The 21,953-nt window shown below is 39.1% G+C and overlaps 1 protein-coding gene across 5 annotated transcripts; it reads right to left on the bottom strand.

Moving 5' to 3' along the window:
• Positions 1-1,523: 1,523 nt before the first annotated feature.
• On the bottom strand, positions 1,524-10,613 carry chn1 (chimerin 1). Of its 5 annotated transcripts, XM_042426798.1 has the most exons (7): positions 10,347-10,613; positions 8,744-8,828; positions 5,675-5,848; positions 4,110-4,187; positions 3,232-3,369; positions 2,440-2,545; positions 1,524-2,181 (listed from the first exon to the last, which is right to left on the bottom strand). In XM_042426798.1, exons 1-7 carry the CDS (start codon positions 10,596-10,598, stop codon positions 2,010-2,012), a joined length of 1,005 nt encoding a protein of 334 aa, XP_042282732.1. In that variant the 5' UTR covers positions 10,599-10,613; the 3' UTR covers positions 1,524-2,009. The 5 variants fall into 5 exon arrangements, with proteins under 5 accessions (XP_042282732.1, XP_042282729.1, XP_042282728.1 ...); XM_042426795.1 differs by lacking the exon at positions 5,675-5,848 and having other exon boundaries at positions 10,347-10,598; XM_042426794.1 differs by lacking the exon at positions 3,232-3,369 and having other exon boundaries at positions 10,347-10,598.
• Between the last annotated feature and the right edge of the window lie 11,340 nt (positions 10,614-21,953).

Consider the following 21,953-nt stretch of genomic DNA (forward strand, 5'->3'; position numbering starts at 1 on the left):
AATCAGTGTGACTGATGCGTTGTTAGAGGGGTTTACGTACATTCATGTCATGTGTAGCTTTTAGGAACAAACTGTCATTCTGAATATGCAAGATGAAGCACTAACATGCCCTTCTGCTAAGGTCAAATATGCTGCTAGTGTCATTATTTTAAAGTCGTATTAAATATTTTACATATTTTTTAAGCTTCATTTAAAGTATACAGATGACATTATTCTGTATCTTTTTTATTGTCAACAAATCTCATTTAACCATTTCTCAGTTTTCTCTAACTTCTCCAGCCTGTCTGTGGCTCTCAGTCCCAAACCCATTGGTTTCATACATTTTTAAAATCAGGTCATGAATATAAAGTGTAATTCTTCCAAAAGGCAAAGTAATCTCATGAAACAGCTGGGCACTGCAGTTTTTAGGAAATATTACTGAAACAGGACTAAATAATGTCTTTGTTGGGGACTATTGCCAGTGGCAGATTAATACATACAGTATTTGGTGCTCTTATGAGTATTCAAAAGCACCAGGACGATTTATGTAGGATTGACTGAATATAAACATAGCACCCATTTTCATTGTAATAAAGGAACATTTCCACCAGTGCAACAACGTGGCTTGATGTGTTTTTGGACACCAATGGAGGCCTATGACACAGAGGAATAAGCAATGTATATCCAGCTTTGGCTACACAGGCAACACTATAAGATACATTCATTGTTGGTTTTGGTCTTTTCATACTATTTGTTGACATTACAACAAATATAGCATATTGCCAGTCTTGCCCTTTAAGGCAAAAAAAAGATAGTCTGAAGGAAGTTCATGTGTAATTTCACAGGCAGCATTTACACCTGCATCACTTCAAGGGTCACCATCTCTGAGCAGTCTACATGAATATGACTGTTCTTTGCCATAATGAAACATTTTATTTCAAAAAAAGCTTAGTTAAAGCTGCTACAATCACAATTTTTATATTCACAATGGATTAAATGACTATTGATTATTTGTCAGATGCAGCAGGCAGCTGTTTACAGCAGAAAACACTGATAAATCTACCGTACACTACCTGCTCAGCACCAAATGGATCACAGAAAATGTTAGTGACTATCTGGTGAACATAGTGGAGCGTTTAGCAGCTAAAGAGCCATAAGCCTGAAGGTTGGAGCAAAACAGAGCTCCAAATAAATGTTTGTGTAGTAATAATAATGTTAAATAATGTTATTTGTAAATAAGAAACTGTTTGCTAATGCATAAACAAGCTTGTTTCTGCTGCCCCCCAATGGCCAATAAATCAGTTGATGGTACTTTAAACATAAATTTAATGCTGATTTTTATTCTAGCGATTCAGGTGACTCATTAAGTATTAATTTCTCAAAGCGAGGTTTAATAAATTAAAGTGATCATGCACAAGTTGTGTACAAAAACGTTACAGTAAAAAATTAAATTCACAAATAATGCTGTTTATAACACAATAAAAGTGTTAAGGTCTGGCAAATGCACCAGTGTGTACACATGGACAGGAAAGTCTTAAAGGCTCATTCAACTAAGAACTGCAGGTTACATAAAAACAGTTGAGGAGATAAAAAAATACAGCATCATAAAAATTACCCCAAAAGATCAGTAGCTTATCTTTACATCCAGCTATACAATGTTTCACAGAAATAACTGCGCTGCAGGCAGCTGGGAATGTGGACTATAACTACTACAGAACAGACGAAAGCAAAGTCACAGCGCTACACGATCTTTAACACATGCTGGGTTACAACTACAAAGCAACAGAGACCTCACACCATGCATGCTGGTCTGTCAACTTTTGAAAATCCCCCGACAAAAATGGGGAGACATAGAGTACGTACAAGTGTAAGGTTCATCGTCCACACCCAGTACATGGGAGGACTGGTCAGCACTAGTCCATACACAGGGCATTTTAAAAAAAATGTATCAATCAATGTACAAACAGTCATTCAAGTCTTTACACAAACGAATGATTAGAGAGCTGTTCTATAAAAGTCCTGATTTGTGTTTAGAAGAGCACATCTTCATTTTTAATGAGCGCCTCCACCACCTGTCTCTGGTAGCGGATGTCATTGAGTGCTGTCACGGCGTCCAGGTTTGGAGCGCGCATTAGGGTGGGCCCAAAAACAATGGCGAGGTTCTCTGCGTTCATCAGGTTGAATTTCTCGTTCTGTGTCACCCTGAAATGTTAATGAAAATTAGAAACATACACTGATACTGAAAATACTTGCAGATTTTGATTTGAATCTTATAAGCAAGAGGAGACAACATAAATGAACATGTATGATATTCAATGTAAAATATTTCTTTGCCATCAATTGAGCTCTATTTAAATTTGAACATTAAGTATTCAGCAATGATTAAATTTAACAATTAGGTATTCAGTTGCATAAGATTAAAATCTTTATTAGCTTGCGTTATTTGGTTGGGTTGCTCACCTTTTTAAGTGTGCCATGAGGTACTTAAGAGTTTCACTGTGTGATGGCGGCAGCAGAGCTAGAGCCTCACGGAAAGCTTCAAGCTTCTTTTCAGGGTCTGTGAGCTCTGAGAAACAGAAAGGTGTATGCTGTTAAAATGGCCAGAAAAGACTATCTGAAGTTATTTTTCCGAGTAGTGATAAAAGCCATTAGTCTTTAGGAGGGCGTCTGAGGGCATGCTGCTTGAGATAAATAACGCAAATGAACACTTTGACTGTGCTCTTGACTGTATGGTCGTGGTTTTTTGCAAATTAGGTGAACAATTGGAGTTGAATATTTATTCAGGACATAAGTGGACATAAGTTTGGAAAGTCATTGGCTGGTTCCAAAAAGTCAGTCATATAAGGCCACATTTTCACAGTTCTACTGTTATCTGTTATTGAGGAAAATTAACAATCAACACTTTGTTATTTCAATAAGGTCAATAAGGAAAAAAGAGGTGGAAAAAATAACAAAAACTTCCAACAATGTAATGCAGTTCAACATAATAACAGCACCACAACTGCAGCCTCAAAATTTGAAATAAATTATATAAAAACTTCTAAACAACATGGTCTCCATAAAAATCAAATAGCATTTGGTGGATTCCATTGCATTGTACAAGTGTTAATAGTGTAAATATTGATGTAAACAAACAATCTCGTTTTCATGACCACATGAAGCAAAAGGCACAAAACGTATTAATGACTGTCAGTGAAATCCAGCGCATTGAAACAGGTGTGCATCTGACTAATTTGTCTAGTTGTGACTTACTCGCAGCCTCGATGAACCTGGGGTAAGCATCGTATGAGATGATGGGAACAGGCAAATCCCTGAGGTACAGTTTCAGTGCACCCGTGATGATATTGATGTCTTCATAGGCGTTCACTGAGATGTCTGTCTTCTCGCCAGCTGTGAGGATGCGTGATGGAACAAGAGAGACAAAAAGAAGAAAGGGAGATTGAAAAAAAAAACCAAAAACGGCTCACATCAGCACTTTCACATCACAGTGTGAATTGAGGAATAAAGAGATTGTGTTACTGTGGGTGGAGAGAAGATCTACTCTCGCTCTGTATTTTGCATAGTAGCTGCTATCATCCGCCTGGCCTGTTTTATTCTGACTTTCCCTCAGTTATGCATGCTTTCCAGAACAGGCCATGGCCTACTTGTGCTGGCAGACTGAACATCACAGTGCTGTGAGCTGGAATGACACTCTGTCATGGATGATCTCCCACATGCGGATCTGGCTAAGAGTTTAGCCCATTGCTGCAGGGTTTTTCTTACAGTTAAAATTCACACTGCACTGGGCCAAGACAGGCTCATTCTCACTAAGTCCACTATTGAATCCCAACACAGCAGAGGAGTTGTTTTTTTTCTACAGATATATTTAAGTCAGAGAGAGTATATCCATGGTTTGTATCCCCTGAGGTCTCCCCTGTACACACTGTGAAACCCTGCGTGCAAAGGACATTTCCGGATCTGCACTCCCAGATGGACACTAATCCCTCACAAATGTGTCACTTTCTCATTAATCTGAAATGTTCTGAGCGTCTTATGTAAACATATGTGAGCACACACTGTCAATCGTCATGTTGTGAGTTGACAGAAATCTATAAAACTGTTAGTACACGCACAACCAAAGGAACACAAACCTTTGTCAAATGCCACTTTGACTTCTTCGACTGAATCACTGAATCCGGATATTCTGTAGAGGCCTTCAGACTTCAGTCCTTCAGGAAACAAACAAGAAGTAAACAACCTTTCAGACACTGTAAGGGCTGTCATGAGTAATGTAGAAAAATTCACCTGCATGTATCGCCTTGGGTAATTTTGAAAAATGCCATTAAACACTCTTAAATATGCATAAGGAATTATGGATAAAATGTCCACAATGTCACACAATGAAATAACATGGGCAGATGCATATAGTTTTCTGCATCGCTGGGCAAAATAATAAAGACATAAATCAAACTTAGCTACAGACATATATTAGAGGGCAGACAATGAGTTTCCTACATAGTTGAATGATTTAACTGAGATGCAATCAACTAAGGCAGCAGGAAACAGAGTAATGTATTCCTCATTACACGTTTACAATTACCAGCACTCTCATCAGTCCTCTCAGTCATAACCCCCCCAAAAACTCATTAACTCAGTTAGTAAGTAGTATGCACTGTGGATTGTTTACTCTTAAATTAGAGGAAAGCAGTTTTACAACAAGCATTGTAAATACAGTGTAAAAAGGTATAAAGATGTCAGATGTTGCTAAAAATGTTTTGTTCAAGTAATTTAATTTAAAAATATTGCATTGGAAAAAACAACATCTTTTTTTCAGAATAACTTAGATAGATTTAGATTTAGATAGATAGATTTGAAACACTTCCTTTTGAAAACTATGTATCTGAATTTATGTGGTGAGAGTTCCCTTCTTTAAAATGTCCATAAGGTAATTTCAAGTTGTTTCAGTTTCAAAAACTTGATATTATTATTACTATTACTGTTGTTGTTTTTAGGTTTCACAAATTCAAATGGAAAATTCAAGTATCCAATATTGAAGTTGCTCAGATTTCATTTTTAGATCTAAAATTCAAGTCAGATCAAAAGATGGAGTTGCTCAATTTGGATTTGCAGAGTTCAAAACCCAAATTCAAGATGAAAAATTAAAACTCAAACATTCAGACTGTCAGGGATAATCAATCAAGCATGAATTCAGTCAATGAGACACAGTGTAGGTTTTGATAGTCACATGATGCAAGAAAGAAAAAAAAAATACAAAAATGATTTTTAAATTCCAAAACTTGAAATGACTCCCTGGAATTACAGAGAAATTAAACCACATTCATACAGATAGATTGTTATAGATAGATAGAAATAAAATATCCCAATGCCATAAATTCAGTGGCATTTAAGTTAAGTGTTGAGTGGGATTCAAATTCACAATTAGGTATTCAGTTGCTTATGAGAATCAAATTATTATAGCTGATGCCATAGTTCTTTGCATTTCAGACCGTTTAATGTAAAGCCTCCATCCAGAGAATTATTATCAGCAAGACAGAGTCTAGTTTTATAGCTGTTAGGGCTTCAGGGATTCAATAATTCAATTAGCACTTAAACTAAACCATTCATCACATTTACATCTAGGAAAATAACACTCTTCTTTTGACCTATAGAACATTTGAAAGACACCTACACAACTACACACACATACACAACTAACCTCTGGACTCGATTTCTCGTATGCACATGTCCACCACCATGGGTCGCGCTGTATTGTAAGCTTTCACCAGGGTCGTGAGGTCACAGCTGTAGACTTTACGGATGTGTCTCAGGTCTGGCTTGCAGTCGTTGGGCACCAGAGGTGAGCATTGTTTGTGGACATTCAAACCACAATCTACAGAGAGACAAAGAGCAGGTTTAGTTGAAGTCATTTCATCTCTGAACTGAGGGCTATTATATTGTCTGATATTATTGTGTAAATTCACATTCAACACCAAGTCAATTTTGAATCGGTTGGCCTGTTTAATATGTGTTTTGGCTTGCAATAAAGAGTTCATCCCTTTGATCAATATTTGCTCCCTAAGTGTCACGAGACTGCTGGAGAGCTCCTCTCTCTACCACGTGTGGCATTGAAGTCACCTTGAGCAGCAGAAATATCCAAAGGCACCTCTAGAGGGCCTTTTATAGATCAAAATAGAACAATAATGACCCACACAGCACAGAACAGAAAATTCATCTAATGTAGGAATGATTTGTGTGCATCTTTCATTTCAAATTGTGTAAAAACAAAAAACTTAGTGATTCAAAGAACAGGCAAATGCATTCATTTAATTATAATTAAGCTACGTGGGGAAAATCCCTTATTGTTTGGGGGGGGGGGGGGGGTTTGTCTGCTAAATAGTATTTTAGGATGCATCTCACTGGGTGTTCAAATGGCATATTAGTCATGATGGCAGTGTAAGTATCCCACACTGTGTTTTGTCTTCAGTCACAGTGGATGGGGCCTGAGGCACAGCTGTTTCATGGCAGGATTCACCTTGTTGGGAACAGAGGAGCCCAGGGAGAGCAGATGCAGAGAGAGACTCCAGCCCAGCTTTGTAACAGAGACGCATGGAGAGAATTAGAGGAACACTGAAAACGCTGTGGCCTGGAGGACAGCAGCACTGCTGCGCGCTCTATTCTTTTCTCAAATCCAAGCTCACACACAATGGCTGTGGAACTAGCAATTCAGGCGCTGCGGGCTACACTAGACCTAGTTTCCCAGACTTAAATGGGGCAGCTCTTCAAGCTCTTAGATCTTTAAGCCTTCTTCAAGTTCTGAAAGGGTTTTTTCAGGGGGACAAATACCATATGTTTTTTTATTCTAAAAAATGAAAAAATAACATTTTGATATCTCAGAAGAATTTTACCTTTTAATTTTATATTCAAATAAAGCCTCAACTTCTGAAAGCATAGAATCTATGCCTCTGGAGGACTTCAGACAATATTTTGATTAATATGGGTCCCTGGAGAAATTCACGCAGCCTGCATTTATATGCATTGATGCAGAAATGTAATTACCTTAAGAGACGATTCTCTTAAGGACACGAGACAGGCAGTATAATAGAGGAGGGCTGTCATCAGATATGTCTGCTGTGCTCAGGTTGTCTATATGTGTGCACTGATGGCCCTATAGGTCCCATGTGGGGCGGGTGAGAGTGAGACAGGGGCCCGAGGGACACCAGGAGCCAGGAGACAGGCTATGCTGCTTTACTGCACCGTCAGCTCTGTTGCTATGGCGAGGAGGCTGCAGCTCAGGTTTGGCTAAAAGGCTCTGAGAAGACGTTTAATGGTGGCTTGCTGCTAATTTCTAATCAGCACATTATCACTGTGTCTAACCCCTACTATGCTGGAGACATGCAGTGCTGAGTTACTAGTTGAAACTGGTCCCTTTGAAAACAAACAACACCACTTGTATTTGTCAGATGGTTTGGTTTTTCTACGAAGTATTTAAGTTGAATAAAGGTTGAGCTGCGTGACCTAGCTCTTTGGTTGAAGCCGCTGAATTTTAATGTGTGTGGAAACAGAGCTCTTTCCCCACGCTCCGAGCTCTGCTCCTCATTAAAGAGACATGCCAGCTTTGTTTTCCTTCATGGGCATGATGGGATGAGGCTGGGGGGCGTACTCTGATGAGGAAATGTGGCACAACAAGCACAAGCAGAGGCTGGCTTCCTGGCGCACGGCCAAAAACAGTTCACACATGCAAAAAGAAAAGGGGGTGGGAGAGCATTTTTTGGTATGCAAATTTAAGCATCATGTGAGACTTTGCTGCCCTAGATTCTGGTAGCTGTGGTCGAGTGTGAAGGAATGGCAGTGTAAGAGTCTATAAAGATAGGCTGCAAACGTATGTGCCTTTATTCTGAATGTTGTCAGCTCTCAAAATCAAGACATCAATAATTAACGTCTGATTCCCACAGATTTGTGGGACACACTTTGTTTCATCAATAAAACATCAAAGACACACATAAGATTGTATTATAGCTCTATTCTGGGATGGGAAACGAATTCCAACAACAGCTTCAGTGTAGCAGAAATCTCAACAGAGTATTTCATGAGCAAAGAGGCAAATATACCCTTACAATAACATGTATATGTTAAATCAATCACATAGACTAAAGGAATATTTAAAAAGACTATTGTTGCAGATTATAGGTGTATATTAAAAAATATGCTCACACCCTAATGATATAAAGCATTCATAAAAATACAGAGAAATATAAAAAACTGAGCTTAAAACACATTAATTTTGTCAACTGCATGATACTATAGTTAGCCTACTATTACATGTTTACCGGATTATATTGCAGCTAATGTTTATCCATTACAATCATGAAAGTGGAAACACAGACAGCCTTTGTTACTGTAATAACAGCCTAACCCTGAGCTAAAAAAAAAAAAAAAAAGTTGTTATTTGTGAAAAGAGCCACTTTTAGATATTTTAAAATAATCTGTCAGTACTGAAAAACTCCTTCAGCTTATTTTCCCATTCACAAAGAAATAAGTGGGTCAAAAATAAGGTTATAACACTATGTAAAAGGATCAGTTACATCATAGCTATAGAGCCCTCATTTCATTTATTATACAACCCCTAATCCAGTGCACAAATTACTGTTAGGATTTTAGATTAAAACCCAGTAATCCAGCTCCAGATGCACTAAAAACCAAGTAACCCATATACAGTAATGCTCACTTTGTACTGTATAAATGCAATTAGAGAATGCTTTGAAGTGATGAGACCATGTTTGTGTACCTGCACATTTGACCCCCTGAGCCATCAGTCCCCACATGAAGCTGGCACAGTGTTCACACCAGTGAGGTCCCCGAAATGTATGGACCTACAACAGAGAGGAGGACAGTGACAGATATTAGTGATGAGGTGCAATAACGAGACAGAGAGAGAGAGCAGCTGGGAGTTGCAGCTATTTACTCCATAGATACCCCATCCCCTTCTTCAGCAGACCAGGAGACCCGTATGTGCTGCCATCTTAAATGAGGCAGAGACAGAGGAGGAGGAGGAGGATCTGTGTGTGGCGGAGGATTGTTGTTTCAACAGATCCTCAAACTGACAATACTGAGGTGGGTGCTGCGAGGAGGCTTTGCCATCATGGCACAGTAGGATTCTGACACTTCACCGGAGCGATAGTGCAAGTTGTCAGGGAAATTTGCTATGGAAACAGTAGAGGGTCTCCTTGCTCGTGTAGGAAAGGGGGAGCCCCACACTCCACCAGGTAACAACATCCCAGCCAATCAGGAAGGCCTCTGGGAACAAGAAGCCACAACTCTCCCAGTTTGCATCATCTCAACAGCAGCTACAGCAGGGAAATCATATATAATTACTGTATCACCCTGTAAGTGTTCCTGAAAAGTTCCAGAGCAGTTAGCCATCATTAATTAACGGTGAACCAGTTTACCTGGAGCGATATCATCTGTCACTTCTTTCAGTGTCTCTTCATGTTTATAAAATCTCAGTATTGTACCTTTAATGCATGCCCAATCAATTTGTGCTGTGAGTGAATTTGTACAATGGTATCATTATTTTTTGTTTTGATGCGTGACACATATAACGCCTGTTTATAAGCAAGAAAAATGTCTTAATGTGACCTGCATGACTAAAACCATTTACTCAGAGTAATTCATTTTAGAGTTTATGGTATATGGTCGTCTCTTGGTTGTGCTGGAAAACGGAAATTGTAGCAAAGCTTTGATTAGTCCCAGATCTATAATATTCCGTAAACACCATAAATAAGGATATAGACTTAATTTGCAAAGTTTTGGATTTAGACAGCTATATCTGGTCCAAGACATTGTTGTGATGTCTTAAATGTTTGGTAATAGATTAAAATATTCTGGTTATTATAGTTTTTCTTTGGTTGTGGGAGGAAAAACACAGGAACAACACTCTCAAAATGTTGAAATGCAACATTCAGTAACACAAGAGAACAAAGAAGCAGAAAGAGACTAGTGAGCATCAGCAGTTCAAAGCCTTGTAATATTTATCTCCCTGCTTTCTATCCCATTAACCAGCCAAACTGGGAGACTGAGCCGGAGCCAAATAGAGATACACTCCTCCACTGTTTCCCCTCTCTCTCGGCCTAATCTCTCCATCTGGTGCTCAAACTAACAGCAGTGGTCCACAGACCACCCAACAGATTTTCTTTTGATAAAGGCTCACTGGACAGACCAAAACAGCTCAGTTTTTCATCCTCTCTCCCACTCAGTAACCCCCCCCCCCCCACTCCCCATCAAGGGAAGCATGAGAAGCTGCCCTCAGGCCACACATGATGAAATGAAAGCAACATTTTGCAGATGACAAAAGCTGCCAAGAGTTTTTTGTAAGTTGATTGGAGTCTCACCTTGAAGTTGTGGACTTTCTCAGATTTCGGTGTTCGGTCGCTCTCCTTCAGTGAAGCTCTGCGTACAAGTGAGGTGAGCTGTGAATAGGCGAATAGTTTAAGTGGCTGCCAGAAAGTGGCTGGCGGTTTCTGTGGCCCCATCCTCATCCCCAGAGCTGCCGCCAGAATATCCTCCTGATTGGCCTCTCGCTTGGCCTTTTGCACTAGAGACTTCTCTTCCTTGTGAACCTCGTAGGACTCTTTAGACGGCATTCTGGTGCTGCGGTCTCCCAAACCAGACGAAGAAACAAACCCAATGAACAAGTCCAAAAATGGAAGGAAAACTCCTTGATGCTCAAAGCAAGTCTACATCAAGCAGCATTGTCCCTATCAAATGGAGACATCACAGACAAACAAATTGCTCATTCAAACTGTGAAAAGAGGCTCTTTTAAAAGAGTCAGACAGAAAAAAAACAGAACCCCTTTTTTTAAATCCTCTCACAGCAGTGACAGTAGATCAAGTGGAGCCTCTGTGATGGGAGTACCAGATTTTATACAAAAGAGGTGCAGCCCTGGGTTTTCATGTGGTTCTCTGGGAACGTGTATGCAGATGAGCAGAGTGGTTGCGTTAATCCTCTCCTCCCTGTGCAGAGCTGATATTCTCCCTGGAACAGAGACAGCGCGCTGTGTATGGATGCTGTCAGGGCGGGCAGAGTGAGGGGGAGGAGTACGGGGGCGGACCCTGTGTAGTAGTCACAGCAGATTAAATGGATCCCATCAGCCAATCACAGCATGCACACACAGGCTTTATAGTGGCGGCTTCCCCGCCCCCACACAGCCACCTCCATCAGATATCCAAGCAGGGGAGCCTGGGTAGGATGAAATGAGAGTGGGATGATAATGAGCAATGAATGAGTCATGCATCAGGAGTGGGCCGCTGCCTGGAGAACTTGCGACAGCAGTGGGCCGTTAGAGAGAGGATGCTATTTTCAAAATCATGTTGCCACAGAAACTGGTCATTTGCTGGGACCACAAAGAGCAAAATCACAAAGCGTGCAAGCAAAATATGAGGTCACTGATTTGAATGTGCCCTTTAATACAGTAATGCACTAGCAATCAAACAAACAAAGAGCAGCAGTTAAAGTAAAAATTAACACAAAAACTGAACATATAAAATAGAAAATGTATTAAAAATAAAATAAAATAAACAGAAATGTAAAACAATTCTTGTTTTTTCAAGAGCACATCATGTTTTAAACAATCCAGCCACACAGCAATGAAAAAGCTTGAATGTGCTTGAACTTCAGTAAAATGCACATTGTAGACATTTCCTGTTTTGCATATTTAAGCCCCAAATGAGTCCTCTGCTTGAGAAGACTAATCTGTGCTGTAACATGCTATGCTGTATTTCTTAATTAATGTATTTTATGCTTTGAATTATTGTGTAGGAAACATGCAATATGAATAAACTTGCCTTGCCAAAAGAACAGCGTGCACACCAACCTGCAGAAATCATGAAATACATTTTAAATTTGATAAAATATTACCCAGTTTAAATAATTTGTACTATAAATCAATATTCACTGTTAGCAGAAATGTATTTCATCCCATTATATTATGCTAAATTATACAATAAAGAATTAAACAACATATGTCTGAGCCAGATATGTGATCTGGAGGCTGGGAGCCTTTTCTTTCCTCTCTGCAGTCTTTGTGAGAATGTTCATTTCCTTGAGGTGTATACTGATGCAAGCGCTGTGTTGTGTGTATGCAAATGAAGTATCAAATATAGCATCACGATAGCAATGTGGGAGAGAGGATCTGCAACCTGCTTCTGTGATTCACGCTGCAAGTCAAATGTGATTATGCTCCCACGTCTCGTAGCCTAATTCAGACTCAGCCGTTAAAGTGCAGCGTTCTCACCTTTATGATGGGGCAGCTGGTGGAGCAGCACACAGGAAGCTACTGTACAGTACTGTATAGTTCATACTGCCCTCCAGCTCAGCAGAGAGGCATCAATAAGCGTATGAATGACAGAGGGGCGCAGGAAAACGCTTTGAAGAGCAGTGTACTTATGTAGAATGGCATCCCAAACTGTGGCGTCTGACAGTGACTGGATCACTCCATGAAAGACGTGAAAGCGAGGGCTTCCACTGCAGCTCTGCTCTCTCATGCTCAGTGAAAGTCTCTGCTCAGGAGGGTACCTGAGTGGTATAGATAAAAGACAGTAAGAGCCTTTTATATGCATCAGTTCATTCTCTCAGACCCTGACCACTTTTGCAGCATAATTGTGTTGCCTGCTGTTAAGTGCGGAGGGAGTGTCTGACTCCCAGGATGTGGTTTACTTTGAACGCAGCTCTAATTGACACTGATTGATTTGCTTGTTTTCCAAACATGTCCAGAGAGGACGGGCGGATGCAGTACAGTATCTTTTACATCTCTGTAATGCCCATCTGCGTCAAGCCTGGACATCTGATCCTATTTGAATGTTTGGATCCTGCCAAATTTAGGATTTATGTGACAATTCAATCTCGCTACTAAACTATTTTAACATTTCCAATCTCAGCTTTGATCTTTATTTGACCTGGACACCAGCACAAAAACGTTCTCAATCTTTATTCGCTCTTTGCTTGCTTTGTTTCTCTCTCTCGCTCTCTTTTAAACCATTAAGCTGTTGAAGATATGCTGACTATTTCTGTGGGCTAGAAAGGTTGTTACATAAGGAAATGTTCTTCTAATGCACTGCTGACCCAGCACCAATATAAAGACCCATTAAGAGGACAGACGCATTCGCTGTCTTGATCTGTTTGTGAACTTTCAGTGCTCTGACTTATATCTTTATGTTTCAGAGAAATAACAGTTGTAATAATCCTTATCTATAATTCCTGAAACATTGCCAAAGGAAATGCCAGCATGCAGTTTAAGTGATGCGCAACATTAAAAGGCTTCAAATGAAATGTAAAAAGGCTGCTGATCCACCAACCTCATCCTTGAGCAAAGCTGTAGATCATGAAGTTACATAATGTTACATAATCGGAAACCACAGCATGATGACGAGAGTGAGACGTTGTAATAAACTCCAAGAATATCGAGGACTGATGTCTGCACACTGCTGGGTTTCAGCACAGCTACACTTCCATTAATCGTGTGAAATGACCACAAGAAATTTGAATCTTGTCATGCTCTGTAGGTCATCGCACTGTGACAGGAATGGCGTTACACTCTCTAGCCATTTAAAAAGAAGCAAACAATACTTAATGATATATTAATTTCACAGTCATTCATAATTAGATCTGGATGGACGAGAACAATGTGAATGATGCAGAGAAGCTATTGTACATACAACTGCCCAGAAACAGCACATGAGCATTAGATGCAGCTCAAATTGCTACTTTTTTTTGCTGGGCTTGCAAGAAACCTGGAACAAATTACACCATATTTTACCGGGACAAATAGATTACCTGGATGTGGCTGGAACAGTCTGTGCTTTGACAGTGATGTATGGTAAGCTGCTATCATGGTTTACTATTCAAACAGCAAGGTCAGAACATGTGCAAGGTACTCTCTTTACAATGCACAGGCACAATATAGTGTGCTGTTATAACTGCAGCTGCAATTTAAACTGTGAATTTATTCCAGTCTGTGACATACGACATAAAACTCTACATAAATATGTTACAGTCACGTCTGTTTTTCAAAAAAAATCCCTTTAAATGGAGGAATATTTGCTCACTGAAACATTTCTGATAAATGCATCTTACTGCATGTCCTGAATTAGTGTAGCGCTCCCTCTGAAAATGTCAGAAACACAGTTAAGCACACTTAACAGTGACTCAGTGCCTTGATGACGTGGATGACGGTGATCACATCCCTGCTGTCACACTTCACATTCACAAGAAACAACACGACCCTGACAAAAATCCTTGAAAAGCTGTAATTCTGTTTACAGAGAGGAAGGCAAAACTGGTAAAAAGGAATGAAATACACATGAACATACTGCTCCCTAACAACACAGGAGGGTAATAGTCTTACATATACAGCAGGAATCCTGGTATCACTTTATAAACTTTTATTATGAATCAGTGGAGGCTACACTATCACAGCTACAGACTACACACTAGTGTAAATACTGTCATTAATCTTCTACTTGGGAATCACCTACTTTTATAAAGAAAGACTGGGTATTTCATAGATTGACAAATGGTTGTGAAGAATAATTAAAAGGCTTGAGTGGTTCTTTATCTCTGCGTGGTTCTACAGAGAGTAGTTTCCCCCAACAGCAGTCTGAATAGCAGCGTTTAGAGCATGATGAATGACTCATTGTGCCACGGCTATTTTGGCAACAGGGTGATGATAACAGGATAGGGTGATTTACTTAATGCCTGGGATATTCAGTCTGTCTTTAGGTGTTTGAACAGTAGAGAAATGCCAAATCTGTAGAGAACAAATAGATTTACTTTTCCATCAACAATGCATTTTCCATATATTTTTATAGTAGTAATTTAACATTTTGGTTTCTTTCCAAGAATGAAATGAAAAGAACATTATGCTGTGTTAGTGCTGCCTTCATGGGATGATGCTGTAGATGGGAAAGATTCCATATTTACAGCTTTTAAGCTTTTATATCATCAGACAACTCAAGACGGATGTATGATTAAAATGTTAAAAAAAATCCTGTCCATTGATGATATATTATTATATTCATTAAAGTAAGGTTCAGTTACTTTGAAAGCTGGACTTTAGCTGAAGTGAAACATCAGTGTTTGGAGTTTTCCTGTTGAAATTACTATTTGGATGTTGACATGACATTATTTATGAACCAGAAACTAGTAAGAAACTCCAATTATATGACATAAACATGGTATTAAGTACTATCTGGAGTCAAGGCATTGTTAGCCTGGAAACAGCAAACCTGGCTCTATCCAACCTTCAAAAAAATGTCAACCAGCATTTCTAAAGTTCAGTAATCAACACATCTGGTTCATTTGTGTGTATTTACCCAGATGCCAAAATAAACTGATAACTGAAATGGTTAAACTGTTATTCGACAAGAAATGACTCTAACTTTTCACATTTCAGTTTATGTATGGATTATGCAGACAAGATAAAATTTCTTAATTAGTGAGCTTTAGATGTGCTGGTAGGCAGGTTTTGTTACCTTTGCATAGAGCCAGCCTAATTGTTTCCTGCTGCTTCCTTTATGCTAAGCTAAGCTAACCACACCCTGACTCCAGCTCCTTACTTAACACATATACAGTGCATATGGAAGGTTTTTACAGACCCTTTCGAGTTTTACACATTTTGTGGAGTATTGCGTGCAGATTGATGAGGAAAAAATGAATTGAATCCATTTTAAGATGAGTCTGAAACATAACAAAATATGGAAAATTTGAAACTTTCCGTATACACCATACAATTTACAATTTCATTTAGCAGATGCTTTTATCCAAAGCAACGTACATCTGACAGTTGATACAACACAAGCAAGGATCTAGTCAGGAGAGAACAATGCGAGTAAGTGCCATAAAGTTAAATATGAGACTGTACATGAGACTACTGTTGATATTCTCATGTCTTTCTGAGGCAATGTTTAGGCATATTTATCAAAATGTTGAACTGTTCCTTTAACATAAAGCTTTTAAGTCATAAAAACTAACTTGGCAAAGTCTCTCACAATGTGCCTGAAACTTTCTGGGCTCAAAGACAACTTATTAAATATCATCACCCCCGACTTTCCCTAAATATTGCAAAAGGCAAAATGCCAATAAATCCACCAAATTCTAAACACCAATTCTGTTCTCAAAAAAGTAAATCAAGATATCTGCAAGCATAGCTGTGAACGTGTGTTAATGCTTTGTACTGCATGAAACCCTCCCTGTGTGGAATATAAGCACAGAACATCACACACTGTTCTCATAATCAGAGATGGATAAAGATCAGCTATATTTTTTTCTCTCTTATGTAACTGTACCTCCTCTGCATGTCTACAAGCTTGATGTCCCTGTAGCTTCCTGAAGAGGAGAGCAGTCTCATGATCAGCTTTAGCATTATCTACAACAGACATTACATCAGAACACTTTAGAACAAATTATTTTCAAAAAAAAAAAGTGTGAAGCTGGGATTGGATTCAGCAGACCCAAGCATGAAAAAACTCCTGGAAGAAATCTGTGATTTCAGAGCCATTACATTATGTCCTCTAGTCATATGCTGGCTTGTGTAAATTAAATACACTTTCTTCTTTGCTTGCATTATGGTTGAATAAACACAGAAGGCATTCAAGGATCTCAACATATGGTTCAGATCTAAAGAAGTAAACTGTGGACTCTCATACCCTATATGGCCATAAGTTTGTGGACAGAATCCTCCAATTTTGTGTACTATTTGTTCTGGGACTGATTTTCCTGGTTTGGGCTTGACCCATTTTAAAGAAGTGGTTATCTGAGTGAGGTGTGGATTAACGGACCTGCACAGAGCCCTAATCTCAACCCAATCAAACACCACTGGATGAACCGGAAAGCAGACGCTAAGCAAATTCCAGAGATGTCCACTATGCAGTGTATTCATTTAAAAATGTCCTGCTCCTCTAGCTCCATTTTTCTGTGTTTGGGGACAGGTGGCCCAGAGTCATATTTTGGCAGCAGGGCATGACTCTCTGATCAGTAATCTGCTCACTGTCTGCTCTGGCTGAAGAGGACACAAACCTGTGGAGTGCTGGCCATATTGTATCTGATTATGTTTCACTCGCTGCAGAAGAACAGCATCTGTTTAGAGTGCCAGGTTCCCATGAGAACCATGTTTCTGAGCCGGTGGACTTCCTTTATACGCTGCTGGTTGTCTCACCAGCTGAAATTAGCTAACTGGTCCCATGAGGAGGTGATGTTAATAGATATTTTAGAGTTGCTGATGTATGAATAATTTTGATTAGTGTTATACTACACTCCATTGAAACATATTGCATTCTAAAGCCACAGAGTGAGAGCCATAAAACAACAGAAAATGTATCTCACATTTGTAAATAACGTCAAAAAGAAGTAAAACTCAATACTGAAATAACAAAATGAGACATAACGTAATGCCACGAGGGCTCTCCAAAACTGTGGCACAGTAGCCTGCAGCCATAATCATCCCTGAAAATATTCTGGGCTCAGCTTGTGAAAATGCCTGACAGGTTTGGAAACAGCAGTGTGAACACCTCTGCAGTAAATGACAGAGTAAGTTAAGGAAGCAGGCAGACAGTTGAGTAAAAATAGCTCACTCTAGTCATAGAAATACGTCGTACTCCCCCAAAACCTTTTCAGTGCTAATGATTCATCTCCTGTCTGACTGAAAGGGGTTTGTTTAGCCCCGCAGCATATTTCAGCAACGTGTATCCTCAGTATGTTCAGTACAATAAATGTTTTGCCTTAATAGGACTACATACAGTAGTTCTGTGTAGTGTGACTTTGCTCCTCAATGTTCGGTAAAAGGGCCACTAAAACTGCAAATATTACTGACAGATTGGTTGGGCAGCTTTGTGTTTCTGGCAGTAACAGATCCCTCTATTATGACATTTTCAGTTTCTGGCTATTGTCAAATTAGACAACGCTATTGTAAAATTGGCTGATGTTAAATACAAGTTCTGTGATTCTCTCTTTTTGGGTGGATACTGAACCTGCCTATGAGGTCAGTGGTTAAGTGTTTGTGTTTGAAATGTTAACATTTCTTGTTGGACAGACAAGTGCTCTGTCAAAAGTAGGGAACATTTTGCTGATTCCAGTCCAAGCTCTTTAGCATTGAGTATCTACTGATCCCAAGTCTGATCCAAATATTATTTTGAGGGTTGAGCATTTTGTTTATTTTCTCCTGCACAATACAGCTGTACAGTGTATACTTGCTATAGTAAGCAAACATAAAACATTAGTAAAACGATTTAAATATGTTTGGCTTTCACACATCTGTCTCATGATCTGTTTATGTTGAGAAGTACATAACAGTAAGTTGAATGTGTACGTTTCTTCAGATTTCTTTAAACAGACATTAAAATGTAACCTGTATCAGCAAGTACAGTAGATGAATGAAAAGATAACAAAATAACATTCACTGGCTATAAGTTACATATACAGCTCCGCTAAGATCATTATGGTTTTCAGGAAAAAAAAAAATGCTGATAATGGATTATTGCTTTAGGAACCTGTACTTTTAAAACATTATATTCCCATTTAAACCAGATATAACTGACACACAGTTAAAGAGCTAGCTATTGTTTCACTAAATATACAGTACTTGACTCTTTACTGCTAAGCTCACAGCTGTAAATTGAAGCCTGTATGTGTGATTCTTATTATCGTATGTCAGTTTCTGGTTTTCACACTTTGCAAGTAATTGCAGACTAGAAAAGTTGTGAAATGCATTTAATTAAAGGATTTTTAGTAGCCAACTATTTTAAACCAGCAGGTGTCTTTTCATATAAAAACCTTTGTAGTTTCCGAGCTTGATTGTGCTGGATGTGGTAGTTACAAAGAAGAGTTTGTTCCCTTGCCTCAAGTTACTTCAAGTTCAGTTTATCACAACTTGGATCTTATTTTTTATAACATTATTATACCAATAATTTATTTAAGATCTGAGAACATTGCTAAAAAAGACAATCATCCCATTCATAAACAAGCTTATTTTTAACTGTAGAATTGTTATTCAGCCGTTGTAAACAACAAAACTGCACTAAGGTTTACAGACTGCCTTCCTGGTTAAACTTTGACTCACAGTGGTTACCGTAATTTTTTAAATGATCACTTTTGGTTTTCCCTCCAAATGCAGCAGCTTAACTGTTTGTATACAACCTGTCTGTTCATCTTAATGCTTGACTTTTTTTTAACGATGTTGCCATGTTCCAAGATCTCAGCAATTAACGCTGTGATTACAATGTTTTCATAACAGATAGCAATGATGGCCAAACATGTTAAAAAAAATAAGATCTGAAAAGACATATTGTTAGTGGTAACAAAGTCAAACTAACTGCAGGATTGTGGTATGATGGCGGCTGCCAAAAAGCAAGATGACTGACACTGATTGCAGCATTAACAACAAACCAGCAGATAGAAATGTATGTATATGTATTTATATCTGACCAATCCATGGCATTTGGCTTGAGGCAGTTTTCAAATCAGCAGGCCATGAATATCAAATCATTCAAAATTACACAGAACAGAGCGACTGGTGGACATCTGGTCGACCAGTATCCGCTGCCTGCTGGTTAGCATATCAAAGACAGAAAGAGAACGAGGACAGTTGTGAGGGAGAGACTGAGAAACAGAAACAATAATTTAGACTGCAATATTATTGTCTTGTCTGCTCTTTGGTCCGTCTAAAATCACATTCACCTTACATAATATCCAGGATAAGACATTACACAAGCGGTGGGCTAATGAATGTAAGCTGCCAGGATTTTCAAACAGAGTTGCTCTTTGTTTGTTTGCTGAGGTTGAAACCCCCCCCCTCTCTCCCACCACCACCACTATTATCCAACCTTGTTTATGAGTTCCCTGCGCTGTCAGGATACATAACACACACTGCAAAAGAAAGGGAAAGTTTGATGCAGAGGTAATTCGGCAGCAAAGATCGCCCCGGACCATTCCCCATTCTTTGAATTTATTTCAAATGGTCAGTTTCTACGTAATCTCTTCTCCCTGCGCTGTTAAGCAGGGACAAGCTCGCTCATTGTTGACATGCTGGCTCGCTTGCCTCTGGCTGGTTGTCCGTTTTCAGAAGGCTGTATTTTCTTCCAGAGGCCTGTCTCTCCAAGAGTCACTGCTCATTTACCATCCTTTGTATCATCAGAAAAGTACACAACTTGAATTCAAACTCATGATGGATCAGTGTTAAAGGTCTGTATACATAAGTAAAGAAGTTTGACCCCGACTATCTGTAACATCATAGCTCTGTACAATGCCTCTTTCAGGCGGATTAATACCCTCATTACATAAATCCAAAAATAACTCAGCTCAAACTTTCCATATGCAGGAAAAACACCGTCATTCATTTGAGAAAACAATCTCAACACAAGGTCCTTTTAGGAGCTTTCAATCATATCACATGATCTTAATCAGGAATTTGCCCCGTTGTCATGAACTTATAGATGTTGAAATTCCCGTCCATGTTAGATTAAAAAGCTGAGGTCCAGTCTTCATTCTTGACCTCGGAAACAGCATCTGCTGGTGAAAACCATGTGATATGATCGAAATCTCCAGGACAGCCTCTAAACGGACCTTGTGTTGAGATTGTTTTTTGTTTCCAAGATCAAGAATCAGATTTGAAGCTCAACCATAATGTGATGCATGTTCAAACATACAGCTAGTGACAGCTAAGAAAAGCACAATTTCTGTCCAACACGCAAAATTACAAGCGAGCCTGTCCTCGTCCTGGCGGAGAGCTGCTGACTTAGAAGCAGTGATGTGGAAACCATTTTTCATTTTGAGTCTCAGGGCCTCCTCTTTCTGATTGTTCAGGCGAGTCTCTCTTCATCTCCTCGTGATGAGCAGAACGGACCAACACTGATCGCATTCAGATTATTTACCAACCAGCCAGTCAGAGAGTTCAGGTCTGATTATTAATGGGTCAAATGAATAAAACATGATTACAGTAGATAAAAAACAATAGTTTAGTGTGACAAATAAAGATAGAGCCTTTGTTTTTTTCCATCTACTGCAGTGTGAAGTGTTCAGACCTTATTCTAGCAAGTACCAGGAGAGCTGCAGCACACAAAGCACAGTTCACCGAGCAGGCGGGCTTATGATTTGGACTGAATGATTGTGGATAAAGTCGCCCTAATTCCACATTATTGCTTCTCTGACCAGGGAATTGTGGAGAGCTGCAATTTTAGATTTGACCCACTATAGAAAGGATTTAGGGTTTGTTTGCACGGAGACATTTGTACCTTTTTGTCAGTTTGTCAGTATTATGGTGATCATCTCTTTTGAAAAAACTGGACATAGTCTATCATGCTGTCCTGCGGTTTGTGTGCGTACACATCATTGTAACTTATATGAAACTTACACAATGGTTCAATGGTTTTTACTGTGTTTAAGGGGAAAACCCCATATGTTCATTTTTATTGCAAAAGCTTCACTGGGTAAAGCGCCGCAGAATGTACAGTTTACTGAAATATTACTCCGGTAGTTATAACACTAGATCATCAGAAAAAATTCTCCTTATGGTCCAAGCTTGGAATGAGCTGCAAGGCATACTTAACTTGGAATCTTTACCATCTCTTGATATGTTTAAAAATATGTTTAAATCAGTTTTTACAGAACTGTGTTATTGCTTTCAACAAGTGCCATTATTTGCCATGGATCTATTTAGCTCCTGATTCCTGTATGTGTGGTGTTTGTTTTGTTTTGGTATGTTTTTTGTGATTTTATTTGTCCTCGTATGTACTCTCATATGAAACCTTTTTCTGCAGCCATCTTGACCAGGACTCCCTGCAGAAGACATAAATCATGAATAAACACGTAATAAAAGGGTGAAAATATCACCACATGTCTGAACCGATCAATACCTGTCACGGCTTACATATACCAGACCTACATGTTTACAGACAGCCAGTTCATAGTTTGTAAGGATAACAGAATCACATGTTAACAGGAACTTGGGATA

The sequence above is a fragment of the Thunnus maccoyii genome, chromosome 11 (assembly GCF_910596095.1).
Source record: "Thunnus maccoyii chromosome 11, fThuMac1.1, whole genome shotgun sequence".
NCBI classification, from domain to species: Eukaryota; Metazoa; Chordata; class Actinopteri; order Scombriformes; family Scombridae; genus Thunnus; species Thunnus maccoyii.